This window comes from Barbus barbus (genome assembly GCF_936440315.1).
Source record: "Barbus barbus genome assembly, chromosome: 4".
In the NCBI taxonomy this organism is placed as follows: Eukaryota; Metazoa; Chordata; class Actinopteri; order Cypriniformes; family Cyprinidae; genus Barbus; species Barbus barbus.
In genome coordinates, this window is record NC_136732.1 from 15,875,255 (window position 1) to 15,891,953 (window position 16,699).

Below are 16,699 nucleotides of genomic sequence, written 5' to 3' on the forward strand. Positions count from 1 at the left end.
CCTGTGTGGGAATGCCTAAAGAGAGAGGTAGTAAAGAAGAAGCCGGAGAATGGTGGAAAAGGCCTCCCAGACCCCCACCTGTTTTTAGGCAGCTGTTTTATCGCACTCCACATCAAATACGCAGTCACCCCATCCAGTGAAAACAAGACAGCAGCCATGACCCGATTCTGGATGGGGTCCTATCTGAGAACACTGAAGATTTTACCAGTTGATTTGAAAACCCCAGTGTCTTTTAATTTGCCTAAGGAAAATTGTTTTATAAAGAAGTTTTTAAAGAAGCATGTTTTAGAAAATGAAGATATCCCCATTTTAACTAATCACAAGCGTCTCGTCTCTCTTGTGCAGGACCGGGAACCGGTGAGTCCAGTTCCAGGCCTCACTTTATGTGAGGCCAAACAAGTGTGGAGGAATGCTTCTCACCCCGCTTTCCAGAACAGGCACAAGGACTTATTGTGGATGGTGGCTCTTGAGATCCTCCCAGTCAGGGCGGTTATGCACTCCAGAGACATGGCCAAAAATCCCGTCTGTCCACGGTCCGGATGCAATTCCCCGGAGACCATCCACCACCTGCTCTGGGAGTACGGGACCTGTGGGCCAAGACCGGCCCCCTGTATTTCCCGTGCCTACCAGCAGGTGGGGCCCAGATAGAGTACCAGCTCGCCATCCTTGGGGTGGGCCGGGGCTTGAAGGACTTGACAGCACAGGAATTCACCTCGCTCTGGCTCACCCTCAACGTCATCAAGGATGCCATCTGGGCCACCAGAAACCTGCTGGTGGGGAAGCGCGTTACGGTGCCCCTTCATGCATGCGAGCTAAAGGTAACATCAATGCTGCAGGGGTACAGGATGACGATATTCGGACGGGGGGGCCAGGGTCGCACGGGAAGGGTCCCGACCGCCACCGCTATCAAGATATCAAGAATTAACATTATTACTAGTAGAAATCTAATTCCTGATATCAAGAATTAACATTTTAACTAGTAAAAACTGAACTGTTGATATCAAGAATTAATATCCTGAGAATGAATAAAAGTCAAAACGGCTTGCCATAGCGTATCCATGTGGTGCGGCTGACACAGAACAGCGTATGCAGTTTGCGTCCAGCGGACACTCGGCAAAATGGCGCTACGCTGACGCAGAGGAGACAAATTGTTGAATAAAGTCATTATTTTTGTTTTTTTTGCGTACAAAAAGTTACGTTACGTTATGGTTGAACCGCTGATGGCAGATGGACTATTTTGACGATGTCTCTCATACTTTTCTGGGCCTTGCCAGAGTTAATTACATGGCAGTTAATGGGACAGTCACAAGCCTCCCGGTTTTCATCCAAAATATCTTAAATTGTGTTCCGAAGACGAACAAAGCTTTTACGGGTTTGGAGCGACATGGGGGTAAGTGATTAATGACAAAATTTTCATTTTGGGGTCGAGTAACCCTTTAAGGTACAGTGGTGTACCTTTTGAAAAGGTACCGCCCCAGCGACAGCTTTTGTACCTTTTTTTCTGAGTGTTGTTCAAATATATACAGCCTTCTTTAGAGCATAAGAAACATAAAAACAATTCTACAGTAGTGTGTACACTATTTTCTATACAAATTTTGCTCCCATATTTAGAATTATGGGGGCTCCAGCCTGTAAACTTCGGATCCTGCTCTAATCTGATGGTTTGCGTAATTCTGTGTTTTGTAGGTTTTTGCACTGTGGGTGTTATTTTCTTAAGCGTGCATTTAAAATGTTCCCACTAAATATTTTATTTCAGCTGTGCATTCAGTCTGCACTGTCTGCACGATATTTCCTCTTAGATTTATTAATAATCCACAACCATTTGTATGCTCTACTTCACTACATTTTAAACCCAGCTGCAAATTAATTTGAATGTTTTAAAAAAATCTTGCAAGAGAACAACACAGAATCAAAGAATGCAGTCTTATTATCTTGCCATAAACATCAGTGCACTGGCAAATCTCCCACTGTTCCGAGCACACAGGAGAGCGCTATAAAAGGAAGACTGTGGTCTTAAAGCATGTACCCTGTATTTCTTCTTTTGGAATATTTCTAGAATCTTGTCGTCTCTCGGTTAGCGTGTTGCCATGGAATTCCCTGAGTGCCGCTCCCTCTCCTTATGTCACACAGTGAGTTAGAGTGAGTCAGTATTTTTCCACAGTAAGACATATAGCATATACAGCTGCCGTCAGTCTTAGCAGGCACACAGATGATGTGCACGGTTTGGAATGTCCCGTGGACTGTGCAACATGCTTAAAATGTTGACCTTGGCAAAACAATATTCAAGAAGATGCATATTTCAGGTCCCTGAAAATGAGTTTTTAAAGATTCTGTGTGTTCAGCGATTATTTATGGTAACATTTGATGATTTTACCTCAATCACAGCTGCTGATGATGTGCAATGTTGTGGATGACTTCGTCCCAGACTTATTCCCCATAAGGCACTGCTGTTTCTTTCTACTCCACATGGTCTGCTAACAAAGCACCAGAGATTAAAGAGCTGTCAGCTCGGGGCTTTAATCTCCTAAAGAGGGACCGCTGGGGCACACAGGCACGTCACAGCACATACTTCCTGCCACTGCCTGTTGTCTGAAGGAGGGATGGCAGTGACAGCATTCATGCACAACTTAGAAGGATGATGCTTTTTGCTTATTAACAAAAACTCACACTGTACGTGTTTTCATATCGGTAGCCTGAGAGATAGTAGGAGTGGCCACGTAACACCGAGTGGAATAAGAGGCATTCGGTCCCTCTTGGGCAGATCAGCCAGATAGTTGTGCAAACACAGCAGGCCCACTGGGGTTAACTCAGCCATGTAATAACACCACAGTGGAATAATGGGCAGCCGTGCTCGAGATTGTTTTTGTTTGCCTTGTAAAATGGCTGATTCTGAACTGCGAGGACACATACCTTGGGAAGGAACCTCTCGCTCAGGTTCAGTGTACGATCAGACCGCCGTTCGCAGCATTAGAACCATACATCTCCCTCTTAGAGCACGTTTGTACATGTGCCAAAAGTGGGCCAAAGATCACAATCCCAACACACATTCAATTTACACTCAGCCGATTCCAATTAGCTCAGGGCACGGAAACAAAAGAGTTTAGAGGGGAGAGGGAAAAAAATGGGTGTCTCCAGAATCTTTGCACTGTCCTCATTTGAGGAAATGAATCATGGCCTCGGCTTGACCCGTCTCCCTGGGTGCTCAGGCAAATGGAGTGAAGCGTGCAGGTGTTCGACAGCGCTAAAATATACGTGTAGGTTGACTATATAAGAGTGCACTGACAGAACTGGATCAGCTGCCTTTGCCAGGGGACAAGAGCCACGCTGCAGTGACAGAAATGGCTTATAAATGGCCACAGACTGCATGCATACATTCTACTTTACATATATTAAGTCTCAAGAAGCCTACCTGCTCATTGCTGCTGTCCATCTCTCAACCCGGATACCAGAATGAACACTTCTGAGTCTTAAGCTGAGTCCTACTCTTAAAAGAAATACTCATGGTGCCTGAAGTAGAGATGGCACCTGGAAATCAGGTTAATGAGAGATCAGCTGGTTACATATACTGTATACAAGCAGACCAGTGACATTAAGTCTATATTTTTTTCTTACATTTCGGCTTTACTTTTAATTTTGTATTTTTACATATTTTGTCCTCTCCAATCTTAATAAAAATAATTCATACAATTATTTGATTATACCTCTTATCTATGAAGAACATTTTTTAATTTATATATGAAAATGTATTTTATATATATTTTTTAGGGACAATGTAAAAAATGAGTGACACAGCTGCCCTGATATTATAATTAAGAAAAAAAAGCTTAATTATAAGAAAAGCTATATAGCTTAGAATTAATTATAAGAATACAACCCTTGAAAAAATAATCTTATCAAATACAGTATTTTTGCATAATTATTTATTATTATTTCTTAAAAAAAAAATGAAAATGTTGTTTCTTCAAATGTTGTTTGTTTTGCATTGATAATGGACTTCACATACATATTTGCCTAATTCAGTCATATTTAGTTCAGTTTAGTTTAGTTCTTAAGACATGGTCATGCATGAGATAAAAGGTTAGATTAGCACTGCCTTGTGGTTAAAAATAAAATTATATTCTTAAATTTGACACTAAGTATGTTTAAATGATCACAAACTCTGGTGACCACTATCCTCATTTGAACCAGACCTATGTGATGTTAAAATACTGTCTGGATCTCACTTTTACACTCTAAGAATTGTTTTCTTCTCACAACACAATTGTTTTAGATTCTCAAAGGAGAACAGCAAGAGTGTTTAGAGAAGCAAGTGGTTTTACAAGTCAGAACCCATCATTTATTCTCTCCTGTAATACACTATATTGCCAAAAGTACGTGGTCACCCCTTTCTAATGAACAGGTTTGACTACTTTAGTAATTTCCATGAGTACAAATCTTAATGTTTAAGCATATAAAGATATCCTAGGGAATTGTGTGCTTCTAATTTTATAGCAACAGTTTGGACAGAACCCTTTTCTAGTCTAACATGACAGTGCCTTCTTCTGTTCTAAAGAAGGGGCTATAGAAGAAGATATACTTTTGGCAATATATTGTATGTCCATTCGTAGTCCATATGCCCTTCTTAGCATAAATCCCCATTTCAGATCCAGATATAAGGTTAAAATTTTTAGATTAAAGAGGCATTAAGCTTTGCAATATGCAGATTCACAGTCATTGTGTCAGATTTGGTCAGAGTAGCACTTTACCCCAGATGTGTACATTTAAGCAGACTATTGGTCCATGTGATCCTATTTGTATTTAGAAATGGAGATTTGTGGCGGGGCTGAGAGAGTGGATTATTTTGGGCAGATTAGAGTGTCATCTGCTGCGGGTTCAACCGGCATAGAGAGCAATCATGAGAATGTGTGGCTAGGCAATGGGCATCAGGATTACCAATCCTAATCTTAGAGAGTGAGCCATTATCCACTGTATTAGTCTCATGGTCCCCAGAACCACTCATTGCATCTTTGTTTGGTAAAAGGGAGACTGCTGTACAGTCCGATACGCACATAAAGATGCATTGGCTTTGATTATAATGCCTGCTGGGGTTTCACTAGCAGTACACCGATAGATCTGGACAGAGTGAAGTCAAAATGTGTGAAAAGAAGAGCTACATGCTTTCCTTTAGTGGGAGAAAAAGGCAGATTCCCTTAGTTGGGAGAAAAAGACCCTCATGTGTTCCATTATTTAGCTGAGATTGAGTTTGTAATTCTTTTTGCAGTGATTTGGATAAAAAGATGACCGACTGTGCTCACTGTGCTAGTGGTCTTGTTGTACCAAAGCTGTGTTATGGCTTACTTTTACAAAAGAGATTCCAGATCTGTTAAAAGACAGCTGTCTCTCTCAGTAGGACAAAAAAACAAAAAACCTCTAAGATTGGTTACGATGAATTGCTTGTATTCCTCATTTGCAAGTTGCCTTTGATAAAAGCATCTACTAAATGAATAAATGTCAATGTAATATTTGTTGAGAAAAGCCCCCAAATGAAGATCTTTTGATGGCATTAGATTACATATGATGAAAGCACTAAATAAACATAAAAAGGGGTTTTAGAAGTCAATCTATTGTTTTATTTAAATATCATAGAAGATAATGACTGCTTATAGTCAACAGCAGTCGCTCAATCGAGTCTGTCAAGCTGTTCGAAACTTGTTCACGTGAGAAACATTCATGTTTAATGTCTGATATTTTTTAATTGTTGGTCTGTGTAAAAATGCAGCTGTTGTGCAGTCCTGCTGTTTTTCAGCATCTCAAGCCAGTTGTGTTTCTAAGACACTGTGTAAAGTTAACAGCAGTTCACCTCTAAACCTTGAAACCATTCAGGTGTCTAAAGCCGTTTTGCCTCCCTTATTCTTTAGCTTGCAAAAACATAAAGGTGATCATTCAAGCTTGTATGGCTCTTACAGTAAGAAAAACTCTAATTGTGAACTTTAGGTACAGCAGTACAGAACCCTGCATATGGCCGATTGCAGAAAAATAGATATTGTGGCCACAAATGAAGAATTCACTCCCACAACTTATTAATTCGTGGCCATGATTTATTCATTTGTTCCCTCATTTTGGTGAAACCGTGGCCATGTTGTAGTAATTTGTTACTGGTTTTAATCATGGCACGATTTAACTAAAATGAGGGAACAAATTAGTACAAAGTGGTGATTTTTTTTTTTTTTACAAATTAATGAGAACAAACTCTTAATTCATGGCAACAATACTGTGTTTTTATTTTCCCTGCATGTCATGTGCAGGGCTACTTAATGGGGTGAAGGAACATGATTACTTTTTTTTTTTTTTTATCATAATTTATTATTATATTGTAAATTATAGTGCATTCTAAATCTAAATTAATGTGCTATGCTGTTACTGTAATCAGTAATTGTTATTGAGTAAACAGAAACTTGATGAACCCATGACACACACCCAATTGAAACACACAATTGACATTAAAGCTGTCTAAAAATCCTCTACTTTATTCAATAAGATGTTTTGAAAAACATTCAATAAAAAATTTAATCACTTATTGCTTTTTATTAAACTAGTACTTGATCTTATGCATTTTTTCTCAAAGCATTCTCATATGTAACACACCTCTAGATAATTAGACAGGTTTCTACTGTTTGAATATATAAAAACATGAACAAATCAAAAGTCATAAATTAACCCCACATCCTTGCCATAAGTGCAGATTGAACTATTAATCTAAGAAAAAAAAGCCTTGGCCAGTGCACAACCTCTCCGTTTGCATATCCATTCGATGCTTAAGGGTGCTGATGGTTTACTAGTCCCTCACAACACACATACATTCTTTTTAAGGAAATTGTGTACAAGGCAGTATTCGATGGTGACCTGGCAAGATGCTTTTTTTTTTTTTATCCTTTAGCTTTCAAGGATGGAATGGTGCAGTTGAACAACAGCAGGTCCATTGTAGCTTCTAAAGTAGTCAGCGCCGACAACTTCGGTTGTGAATCAAAATCATAAATTAATTAATGCTCATAAATAAGTTAATAGATTAAAACGATCTGTACATGTTTAAAAATGGTCTGTAAGTGAGAGTGCTGAGTGTGGTGTAAATAGTGCACGGGCCTGCAAGAGAACTGAACATGCAGCGTAACAGAGGGAAACTCACAGATTTGCTCCTTCTCCATTTTGAGGCATTCTTTTGCCGTTTCTTTTCGCCTCTTGTCATGCGGTATGTTGTCTAAAGCAGGCCTTTTCTGGCTTTTTGATGTCGATACTACATGCTTGAACTCAAGATCAAGCGTGCAAGCAGCGGCGACAACACTGAAGTCAAGTAGGCAAGAGAAATTCCACTAACTGCATATAAAGATATATTGATGGTTATATATAATAGTAATGCATGTCAAAGTGTCAAATTCTGTAAGTGACTATATAGAGCTAATGTGTGTGCGAGTGTGTGTTTTGTTGTGCAGTGGATGCTAAACTGCTGTACATTCATGGTGAGGGAATAAAACAGAGAGAGCAAGCGCTGTGTGATCCTGTCAGGCTGGTGGAGGCTCAGACAGAGGAGGGCTAGTGCGACCGCTGCTGCTGCTGCTGCTACTCTTTTATAGAAGCACACACTTGCCCTTCTCCACCCATGGATTGTTCTTCATCAGCTCGGGATTCAGGAAAGGGTCTTCAGGCACACACTCCTCGATCCACTTCACCAGGCTGAGGAGAGGAAGAAAGTTTCCTCATCATTCTGGGACATAATGCTAACTGCGTAATCTATTTAAAGTAACAAACTTCGCATTTGGTGCAAAAATGAGTACTATTTAGGAGTAAATAGAGCAAAGATTTGCTCTGGATGCGTGTGACTTTGAACACGGATGCTGAGTGTTGAGGAATCAGGGCCATGCAAGATCGCACCCATGTTGAACAAATGATAAATGAGGGTGTTAATCACGTAACTCTTTGCTGAAGCACCATCCATCATGGGCGATTAATAGAAATGGTGTGTCAAAGATGAGAGTGATATTCTTAGACTCATGCTAGACTCCATCCAAACCCAGATGCAATTAAGCCATCATGACCCAACATTATGTCTCCACAACTGCTTATTCAGCTAAACTGCACAATAACACTGAAGGAACCACTACGCTGGCGTAAACTGGGCTGTTCACTACTGGCCGGTAAAAGGTAATTTGCAACAGAGAAATTACCATTGTGAATATTTCAGGAAGAGAGCCCTGGGACGCAGGGAAATGAGATGTCACTGTAATGTGACAGTGGCGGGTGTGACTAGGAGGCCACACTTGCTCTCAAATTGGAGAGTAAAGCACCAGAGATCTGAGAGCATTAGCTTTGTCCTGAACAATCACCAAGAGGACCTGGCCTCTGGGCAGCCTAATTTGTGACATGAGGTGAACCTGAAAATTCAGAAATAACTGCAGTGAGTTCATGGTAGCATAAGGGTTGTTCAATCAGGAAACAGTTCCACTGACAAAACTGATTACTCTCCACAACAGGAACCATGAGCTACATTTTTTAGCATATTAGACAACTATTTACCAAATTAATAAATAGAGAGACAAGAAATACCAATTCAATCTATTTTATTATAATTATTTATTTGTGTAACTTATATTTACCTCCAGTACTTACATTAGCTTAAAGCTTCTGTTAAAAATAGTCCATTACAGCATTACAACAAAAAAGTGGGACAGATAACACAACAATATTAATATATATCATGGAGGTTTTATGTTCACCATATACACTACCATTCAAATTTTGACATTTTGACATTTTAAAAAAGATCTCAAATAAATGTGGTTCTTTTGAACTGTTCTTTTTCCAATCCATTACAGTTTCCAAAAAATATATTAAGCAACTGTTTGCAAAATTGATAATAATTAGGAAAATTTCTTAAGTATGCAGTATAAATAAAACGATTTCTGAAGGATCACGTGACACTGAAGACTGAAGTAATGACTGCTGAATATTCAGATTTGTCATCATAAGAATTAACTACATTTTAAAATATATTAAAATAGAACATTTTAAATTAATTCTATTTCACAATATTTTTTATATTTTTAACAAATAAATGCAGCTTTGGTGAGAATAAGAGACTTTTTTAGGAATATAAAAAAATCTTATTGACCACCAAACCTTTGCATTGTAGTTTATACTGAAATATTACTGAAACCCTTTTAAAGTGCAGTTTTTACAGCAAAGAATCACAAAATTGCTCCAATTACCTATAGTCTTAACTTGCATTAGTATGCAAAGAGAGAGGTCACAGACTAATATGAGAAATGAACATATAACTAAAATATTGTCAAAACAACCACTAAATGTATAATTTAGAAGTCATTATAACAAAACATTGACTGGTCAATGCCATTTTGACCAATTACAATCGAGTATTTGTGTTATAAAAGGACAGACTACATGGGTGATGTTCTAATGACTTGCTGTTAGGTTTCTCTGCACTTGATTATGTGACGAAAAGCAACAAAAATAGAAGGAGGGTAGAAGAAGTCATTATCTTTTCTGTTGTGATATGGGGCGACAGTGTAAAATATATGGGTTGGAACAGAGACTATCAGTGTGAAGAACAAAAGAGAGCACACTCACTCGGTCACTGACTTTGAGGATTTCTCCCGTTTGAAGGCCAGCTGGTACTTGAGGCTTTCTACCTCCTTCTTCATCTGGGGCAAGTCCATCTCATCCATGACTGCGGCTTGATGTGGAAGCGATCAAACTAAACCTAAACCAGAAAGAAGATTGTTTTTGCACATTGTGTCCTAAAACAGATGCTCGTACTTAAATTCCTTTAGTGGATCTTTTACATGACTCAGTGATTCTTTCAACAGCCACCTTAAGGAGTTTTTAGACAGACGAATTGTGCCGACTCAAAATGTAAATGTAACATACAAATGTATTTTGATTTATCTTGAACAGCTGATTTTGCCTCAATCGATGAGGATTGCAATTTATAATCTTGCTAAATCAGCACCTGGATTTATGAATGCTGAACTGTTTGCATATGTTCCATGATAGGAAAATAAACAAAGAAACCACTTTTTGTAATGTTTATTCAGTTTCTTTGACTACCACAATAATTTATGTTGGGCTTTTCAAGCAATTATAAGTATATTTTGCATTTAATTCATTAATTTCATTTGAAAAAATTTGACATTTTGCTCTTGTATTTTCATTTCACAAAAGTGAAATGTGTGGTTATTAACTTAAAGGGCTGTTTCCAACTAATCTATCGCTTAAAAATATGTTTTATTTAATGTAGTCTAAGGTTATAAGGCTAATTCATGCTACATTTGATTTTTAACTCGAAAAACATGTCAAGTAGATGTCACCACATGAATCGCAGTTTAGATTAAACCTGACAAAACATTTCAACATTGAATATACTGTAACCGCACACATTCTGTTTTCTCCCCTCCCTATTTTGTTCTGGGATGCACTGCATGAATGTATTTGGCTTTCAAATAAATAAAGATTTCAGTAATTAGATGCTTGTCTAATGCTTCCTCCTCTTTGAGCAGGAGTTAAGGGATCAGAGTTTGAGTCTGGAGAGTTTGAGTGTTGAGAGGAGTCCAGCATTAGGGCATGTGTGAGCCATGGAGCAGAGACAGTTCAGCATGCAGGTGTTCTGCTGCCTCTCTACATCCGTCCCATAAAGGCTTTTAAGCACTCCCCAGCAACACCAGCCAGACACTGGAGCCTCGCACTTTAAAAGCTCTGATTTCACTATCTGAGACTAAACACACTCAGAGCAGCTGGGAGATTGTGCTGTTTTTCAAATCAAACGTGATGCTCAGAAATGGTTGGGGAACAAAGATGTTTCGCAAACTGTAAAACTTCTCACTTCTTTCAAACCATCCATAAACACAAAAGTCATATGGAGATATTCAAGAAATACTTTTAAAATGTGACACTGTGCACCAATACAATGGAAAGAGAAATCAGTTATTGCCAGAAGGCCCTATACAAAAATATAATCAATAGTGTCCTAGAATATACAGCAGTTTGCCATGAACCTCTTTTTTTCCACTCACCCAGTCATGAACCAAATATCATCAAATCTTAGATGAAATGAATGAATGGTTCTATTAATCAGGTTTATGCTTTTGGTTTGTTCGTAATATGATGTGTACTCATCAGTACAGTAGGAGAGTGTGACATTTTAGATGGAGGACCAGGACGAACTTCCCAAGCCAAGATCTTCATGTAGGTCGTTCAATGATGTAGGTCATCACCACATTGCATCCAAATAGGGAGGATTCAATTTCAGTTTGATTTACCAAAATGATTCAAAATGTAACAATTACTAAACTAAAGCACATATGTACATATGTACCGGTGTATGTTGTGTTCTACTGGTGTGAAAAGAACTAAAGAAGAAGAGAAATCAAATCTGTCAATAAATGTGATCATTTATGTAGCTACATGATCATCTGATGAAGACCAACATGACTTGCTGTATCTCAGTTACCTCCAATGGGTATATTTCGGTTTCAGAGCAGATAAAACTATTAGGAAGCTACTGCAGGCTGAGGCTGAATTGCAGGCTTCTTAATCTCCTCCTTCCTGTAAATATAGGCTACATTTAAATAACCCAATGATTTTATTAATCAAAAAATGAGGGACGGATAAAAGCAGGACGCAGAAAATCGAAGTTTTATGTAACACCGGCAAAATCGCTGGCAGCCACAGCGGTGATGGAGGGAGTGGAAAAAACAATATCAAAATGCAAAAAAATGAGAATGCATGGATCTCAATGACTAACGTGTCACGCTAACATCTTAAGTTATGTCAACTGTCATCAAGAGTCAATCACGGAAAAGATGAGATCGATATGAATTCATTTTTGTGTCGCTTACCTCGGTGATGTAAAACCCGAAGCCCGTCTTTGGTGCAGACTGTTCTTATCTATGGGAAATGTCCTCAGATTAATCAAAAACACACATACGCCTGTGTTTAATTGACGAAAAACGACGGACGACTGAGTATCCGATGTAGACAGCCAAAGGACTGGGCAGGGAGACTGAAGATAGGCTCCGGCTGCAGCGGCAGAGACGGCTGAGCGATGCTGAAGAAGTTGAGCTGATGGCAGTGGTACAGCCTAGTAAAGTGCAAGGACGCTGTTCAGCCACTGCTGGGCCAATGTAGAGGAGGTGCTGGGGTAAATCTGTCTGGGAGGGGGGAATCGGAGGGCGGTTATATGCTGTTAAAGTCTAAATGCCTCTTCTAATGTTGGAGACAAAAGGACCCGATATCTCTTTGCCTATTCGCTAGAATCCATAAACATTTAAGTGGAGTAAGCTATAATATGGAAAAAATAATTTGCTCCAATTTGAGATTAAGCGTTTTTGTTTAAGAAAACATTACATTATTTAGCTGTGCGATTTATTTATGTCCTGGTGCTTAATTAAATCACACAGCAAGGGTGCTTTTCTGAATACCGCGGCTGTCAGCACAATTATCTTGCTTTAAAAACAGTTCAGTTCAAGAAAAAATCGTCCAGTTTGTTTATTTTCTCTTCGCCAGCTAAAATAGTTCCAGCCAAAAACACCAAGCTTTGCTTATTGCCAAGCAACACATAGTTTGAAAGGTGGGCTGGAACGTGTATTTTGAGGTGGATTCACCGAGCTTTTTCCTCAAAGCGATGTGTAATCCGCTCCGGGTTTTTAGTGCCCCACTCATCGCTCATCAGCGCTAAACAGCGCTCGCTCCAAATCGCACGATAGGAAATACTGACGATAAAAGACTTTCAAACAGCTTCTGGCTGGAGTCAAGGTCATTGAAGGGATACAAACAGTGAGCTTACTAAATATGAACAATGTTGGAACGCCACTTATTTACACTATAGCCTACTACAATAAAAAAAAAGTTGTAAACGAGTGTGCAATAGCTATATCTTCCAAACCCTGTTTTTATCCAACAAGGCTACACATTATCAGTAGTTCAGTGATATTTGTAGGCCAACATGGAAGTTAGCATCACCCCTGGTTCCCTGGTTTTTAACGACAAAAAAAGAAGAAGAATTTTTTCATTGGCTTTTGGATTTTTGGACAAGTGAACACAACCTTTATGAATTTTGAAAAATAATAATGAACACAACGAGGCAGTGAAAACTGAGATGATGTGTCGCCAACAACCTGTATTCCCATTTAGCCACAGCGACCGCCTTTTTCAAGACGAGTAAAAAAAACAAAAAACATACAGGTGTATTAGTGATATATATATATAGCCTATATATATATATATATATATATATATATATATATATATATATATATATATATATAGGCTATATACACACACACACACACACACAAACACACACACACATATATATGTATAAAACGTGAAAATTACTTGATCTAGTGTTAACCACAGATCTTAGTTCGGGAATTTAACCAAAAACCCATTGACTTAAGTATGATGAAACCGGAAGTGGGTTTCTGAGTTTTGGCCTACAAAAATATGTTATCCCCCCACAGCACACTATTACAGAGCTGGTGGTCATATTTGTACACGCAAGAAACAGCTCTGGGGCCTGTTCCATAAAACAAGTTTACCAAATAAGCCAGGCTTATTTCAGTAATTCTGACTTATTTTCACTTGATTTGGTTTCTGAAAGCAAAATTACCATAGCTCAAGCTCAGTCACTGTGGCAACTTATGCTGGCAAACTAACCTGGGGGCTGTTCCATAAAAGACGCTAAGAAAAGCGGGGATTAAAGTCCAAAACCTGACTTGAAATAACCTAACAAATCAATCGGGACTAAAGCGGTTCCATAAACGACAATTCAAGTTCACGCAATCTGACTAATGCTATCCAGGTTCAGTGAGTCAGGATAATGTGACGTACACGCTTATTCTGAAGCAGCCCTTAATGTCGATCATGGATCAAATCGATCCACCATAGCAAACAGCGAATATTTGTGCTGTTTAACGCATTTGAAACATTGTGTTTTCCTCAGTGCATAACTGATACGTCACAGGTATATTTTTTACATCTGTAAATGTCAGAAAGCCATGCAAATATATCCATTTAGCTGTCAGGAGTGGGCGAGAGAACGAGCGCTGCGGCGCGCATGCGCGCTACACAGACAGAGCAGAATAGAATACTAGCGCAAGAATTCTGAATAAAATATACATTCTGCTAAAATATTTGTTGTTGCACATTAAATGTGACACATAGAATTTTAATTTCCTACATATGTGTATTTTTATGATAGCAGCAACTGTTAATCACTAGCTCAAATTAGTTAAATGTGTGTTCCTCTTATCAGTTAAAATGTAGGCTGATTTCTATTATAAATTTACATTTTTAATTCAGTGATTTTAACTTTTGATTGTGTTTTTATGCTTTAATGCTTTAAAGAGCCATTTTAGATTGTAATGTTTTAATGTTCTAATAACCATAAAAGGTACAGCTATGTCATAAATTCAGAGAGAAAGGCTGCATGGCTAGAAACTTCTGATCAACTGCATGCACAAGTAGCCACAATGTTAAAATGTCCTTCGCCTACATGTTGGGCACAATACATTAAATACAGTTGGTTGTAGCCTATTTTTTCTTTATTTGATTATTTAAGGTGTATTTTCTGTATACTTTTATTTTTGGACCGATAATAAATTAAACTGACTGTATGTGGTAATATCGATGCGTTCCTATTGGTCAGTGTTAGAGGAGCTCAGTTTAGCCTGACAGTTAGCCTGCTCCGGACCAGGTTAGTTTGCCAGCATAAGTTGCCGGGGTAACTGAGTTTGAACTTTTTTAAGTTTGATTTATGAAACCGAATGTACCAAAAATAAGCCTGACTAACCGAAATAAGCCTGGCTTATACTCTAATCTTGGTTTATGGAACAGCCCCCAGGTTAGTTTGCCAGCATAAGTTGCCGGGGTAACTGAGTTTGAACTTTTTTAAATTTGATTTATGAAACCGAATCTACCAAAAATAAGCCTGACTAACCGAAATACGCCTGGCTTATACTCTAATCTTGGTTTATGGAACAGCCCCCTGGGGAATCTCCAGTTTAAAAACAAAACAAGAAAACTGTATATATTTGACCATCCTCTCTGATAAGATGGGCCTGTATCCATCTGTACACTGGTGCCTCTAACCTAATTTATATATGTATGCACAGCAGAGCCACAACTAAAACAATGTTCTTCTGTAAAACACTTGCAGTTTTTATATTATATTTATATAACTGCTAGAGGGCCAAAAGTTACAGTGTAAACGATTTAGACTATGTGTTGCTTAATACTGTTCATTTATGCTAAACAGAAACATAACATATTTGAGCTATAGTTTGTTTGAATTATATCACAAATGCTTTTGCACACAATTTGACATAAACCTGAAAGCACTGACAATAGTATTCCATCAAAGGTGGAACGGCTGTAAACTGCTCACAGGCAGATTTAAGATGACAAGGGTACCTGTCATCTGCTCATCTCAGAGCAGCACTCATGTCAGTCTTCTGTGATATCACACCCAAGAGCAACATCAGGAGGTGTAAGATGAGGAGAGGTGCCTGCGATGAGCCCCCTTTTGTAAGACCACTGTCACCATGCAATGCATTTTTGGCTAAAAGAAACAAGGGATGTCTTGGTGAAAGACATACAAAAACATTGGCAACCAATGGCTGTTTCATAAAAACGTGGCAAGAAAAAAATCCTTTCACCACAGAATCCATCTAAAATGAAAACTGCATATATCATGGAGAACAAGTGGCTGCCACTAACCAAAGTGAACCACAGCTAAAATACTGTAGACAAAATGTGAGATAAATATAATTTAAAGTGGTAATACCTATGCTAAATATAGGCTTGATAAGATTAATGGTGCACCAGATTGTACATACTCACAATTCTAGAGGGATTAAACCATATTCTGAGAGTTGATTGAAAACCTCCAGTATTATGTCTATATCAGATCACAATAGGCCTACTAGAACACCAAATGTATTATCATATGTCATGATCAAACTATGAGACGTGATTCTCTGACCGCTTTTTAATTTAAAAATGTATTCAATACATTTTATCAGTATTAGATAATATTGCTAGACAATGCATTAATTGTCCGTTTGAATTTGCTTCTTCAGATATTTGTCTTTCACAAACAGAAACAGACTAATAGCCACTGACCAGTTATCCCTTCAGCCATTTACTTCCTAACTTTAGCACATCCTATTTTTATTCCATCCATCATTTATTACATGGGCATACAGCAAGAATGGAGCACTGCTCTGAATACGCTTAATGGATCCTGAATGAAGAACTTCCTGCAATGGTTTGCCAATGGGGTCAAGCTTTTGATGGGGCTGCTGGCTATTCTTTGGCTTAACGGTGCAAAGAGTAACTTAAGTGGCAGGTAGGACAACAGTTCATAGAGGCAGTGATGCTTCATCAAAGACAATTACACAGATACCCTTTAACAGCCTGTGACCGCATTCTGAAGATAAAGACACATCCCATGTGTCCTAAATTGATGGGTGTCCATGGGAAACTGCCATTAGTGCTTTAACACAAAGAGCAAATGCAAGGGGCCGTAAGCTACTCTAATGGAGGTTGCAGCTGAAAGGAATCAAGACCGTAGCAGTCCAAGACATGTTATAGTCACAACATTTCTGCATTTATTTTGGCCTTAAGTGGTTTACCTGTGGCTCTGAGTCTG

The 16,699-nt window shown here is 38.6% G+C and overlaps 1 protein-coding gene across 1 annotated transcript; it reads right to left on the reverse strand.

Moving 5' to 3' along the window:
* Positions 1–6,475: 6,475 nt before the first annotated feature.
* LOC306861068 (guanine nucleotide-binding protein G(I)/G(S)/G(O) subunit gamma-13-like) lies at positions 6,476–12,137 on the reverse strand. The gene is made up of 3 exons (XM_079403140.1): positions 11,886–12,137; positions 9,619–9,751; positions 6,476–7,707 (listed from the first exon to the last, which is right to left on the reverse strand). The coding sequence occupies exons 2-3, from the start codon at positions 9,714–9,716 to the stop codon at positions 7,602–7,604; spliced, it is 204 nt and encodes a 67-aa protein (XP_079259266.1). The 5' UTR covers positions 9,717–9,751; positions 11,886–12,137; the 3' UTR covers positions 6,476–7,601.
* Positions 12,138–16,699: the final 4,562 nt, after the last annotated feature.

Coding starts and splice junctions, on each gene's coding strand:
- LOC306861068 (XM_079403140.1), bottom strand. CDS start 9,716: ATGGATGAGATGGACTTGCCCCAGATGAAGAAGGAGGTAGAAAGCCTC. Junction 7,708..9,618: donor TCCTCAAAGTCAGTGACCGA/GTGAGTGTGCTC, acceptor TCCTCTCCTCAG/CCTGGTGAAGTGGATCGAGG.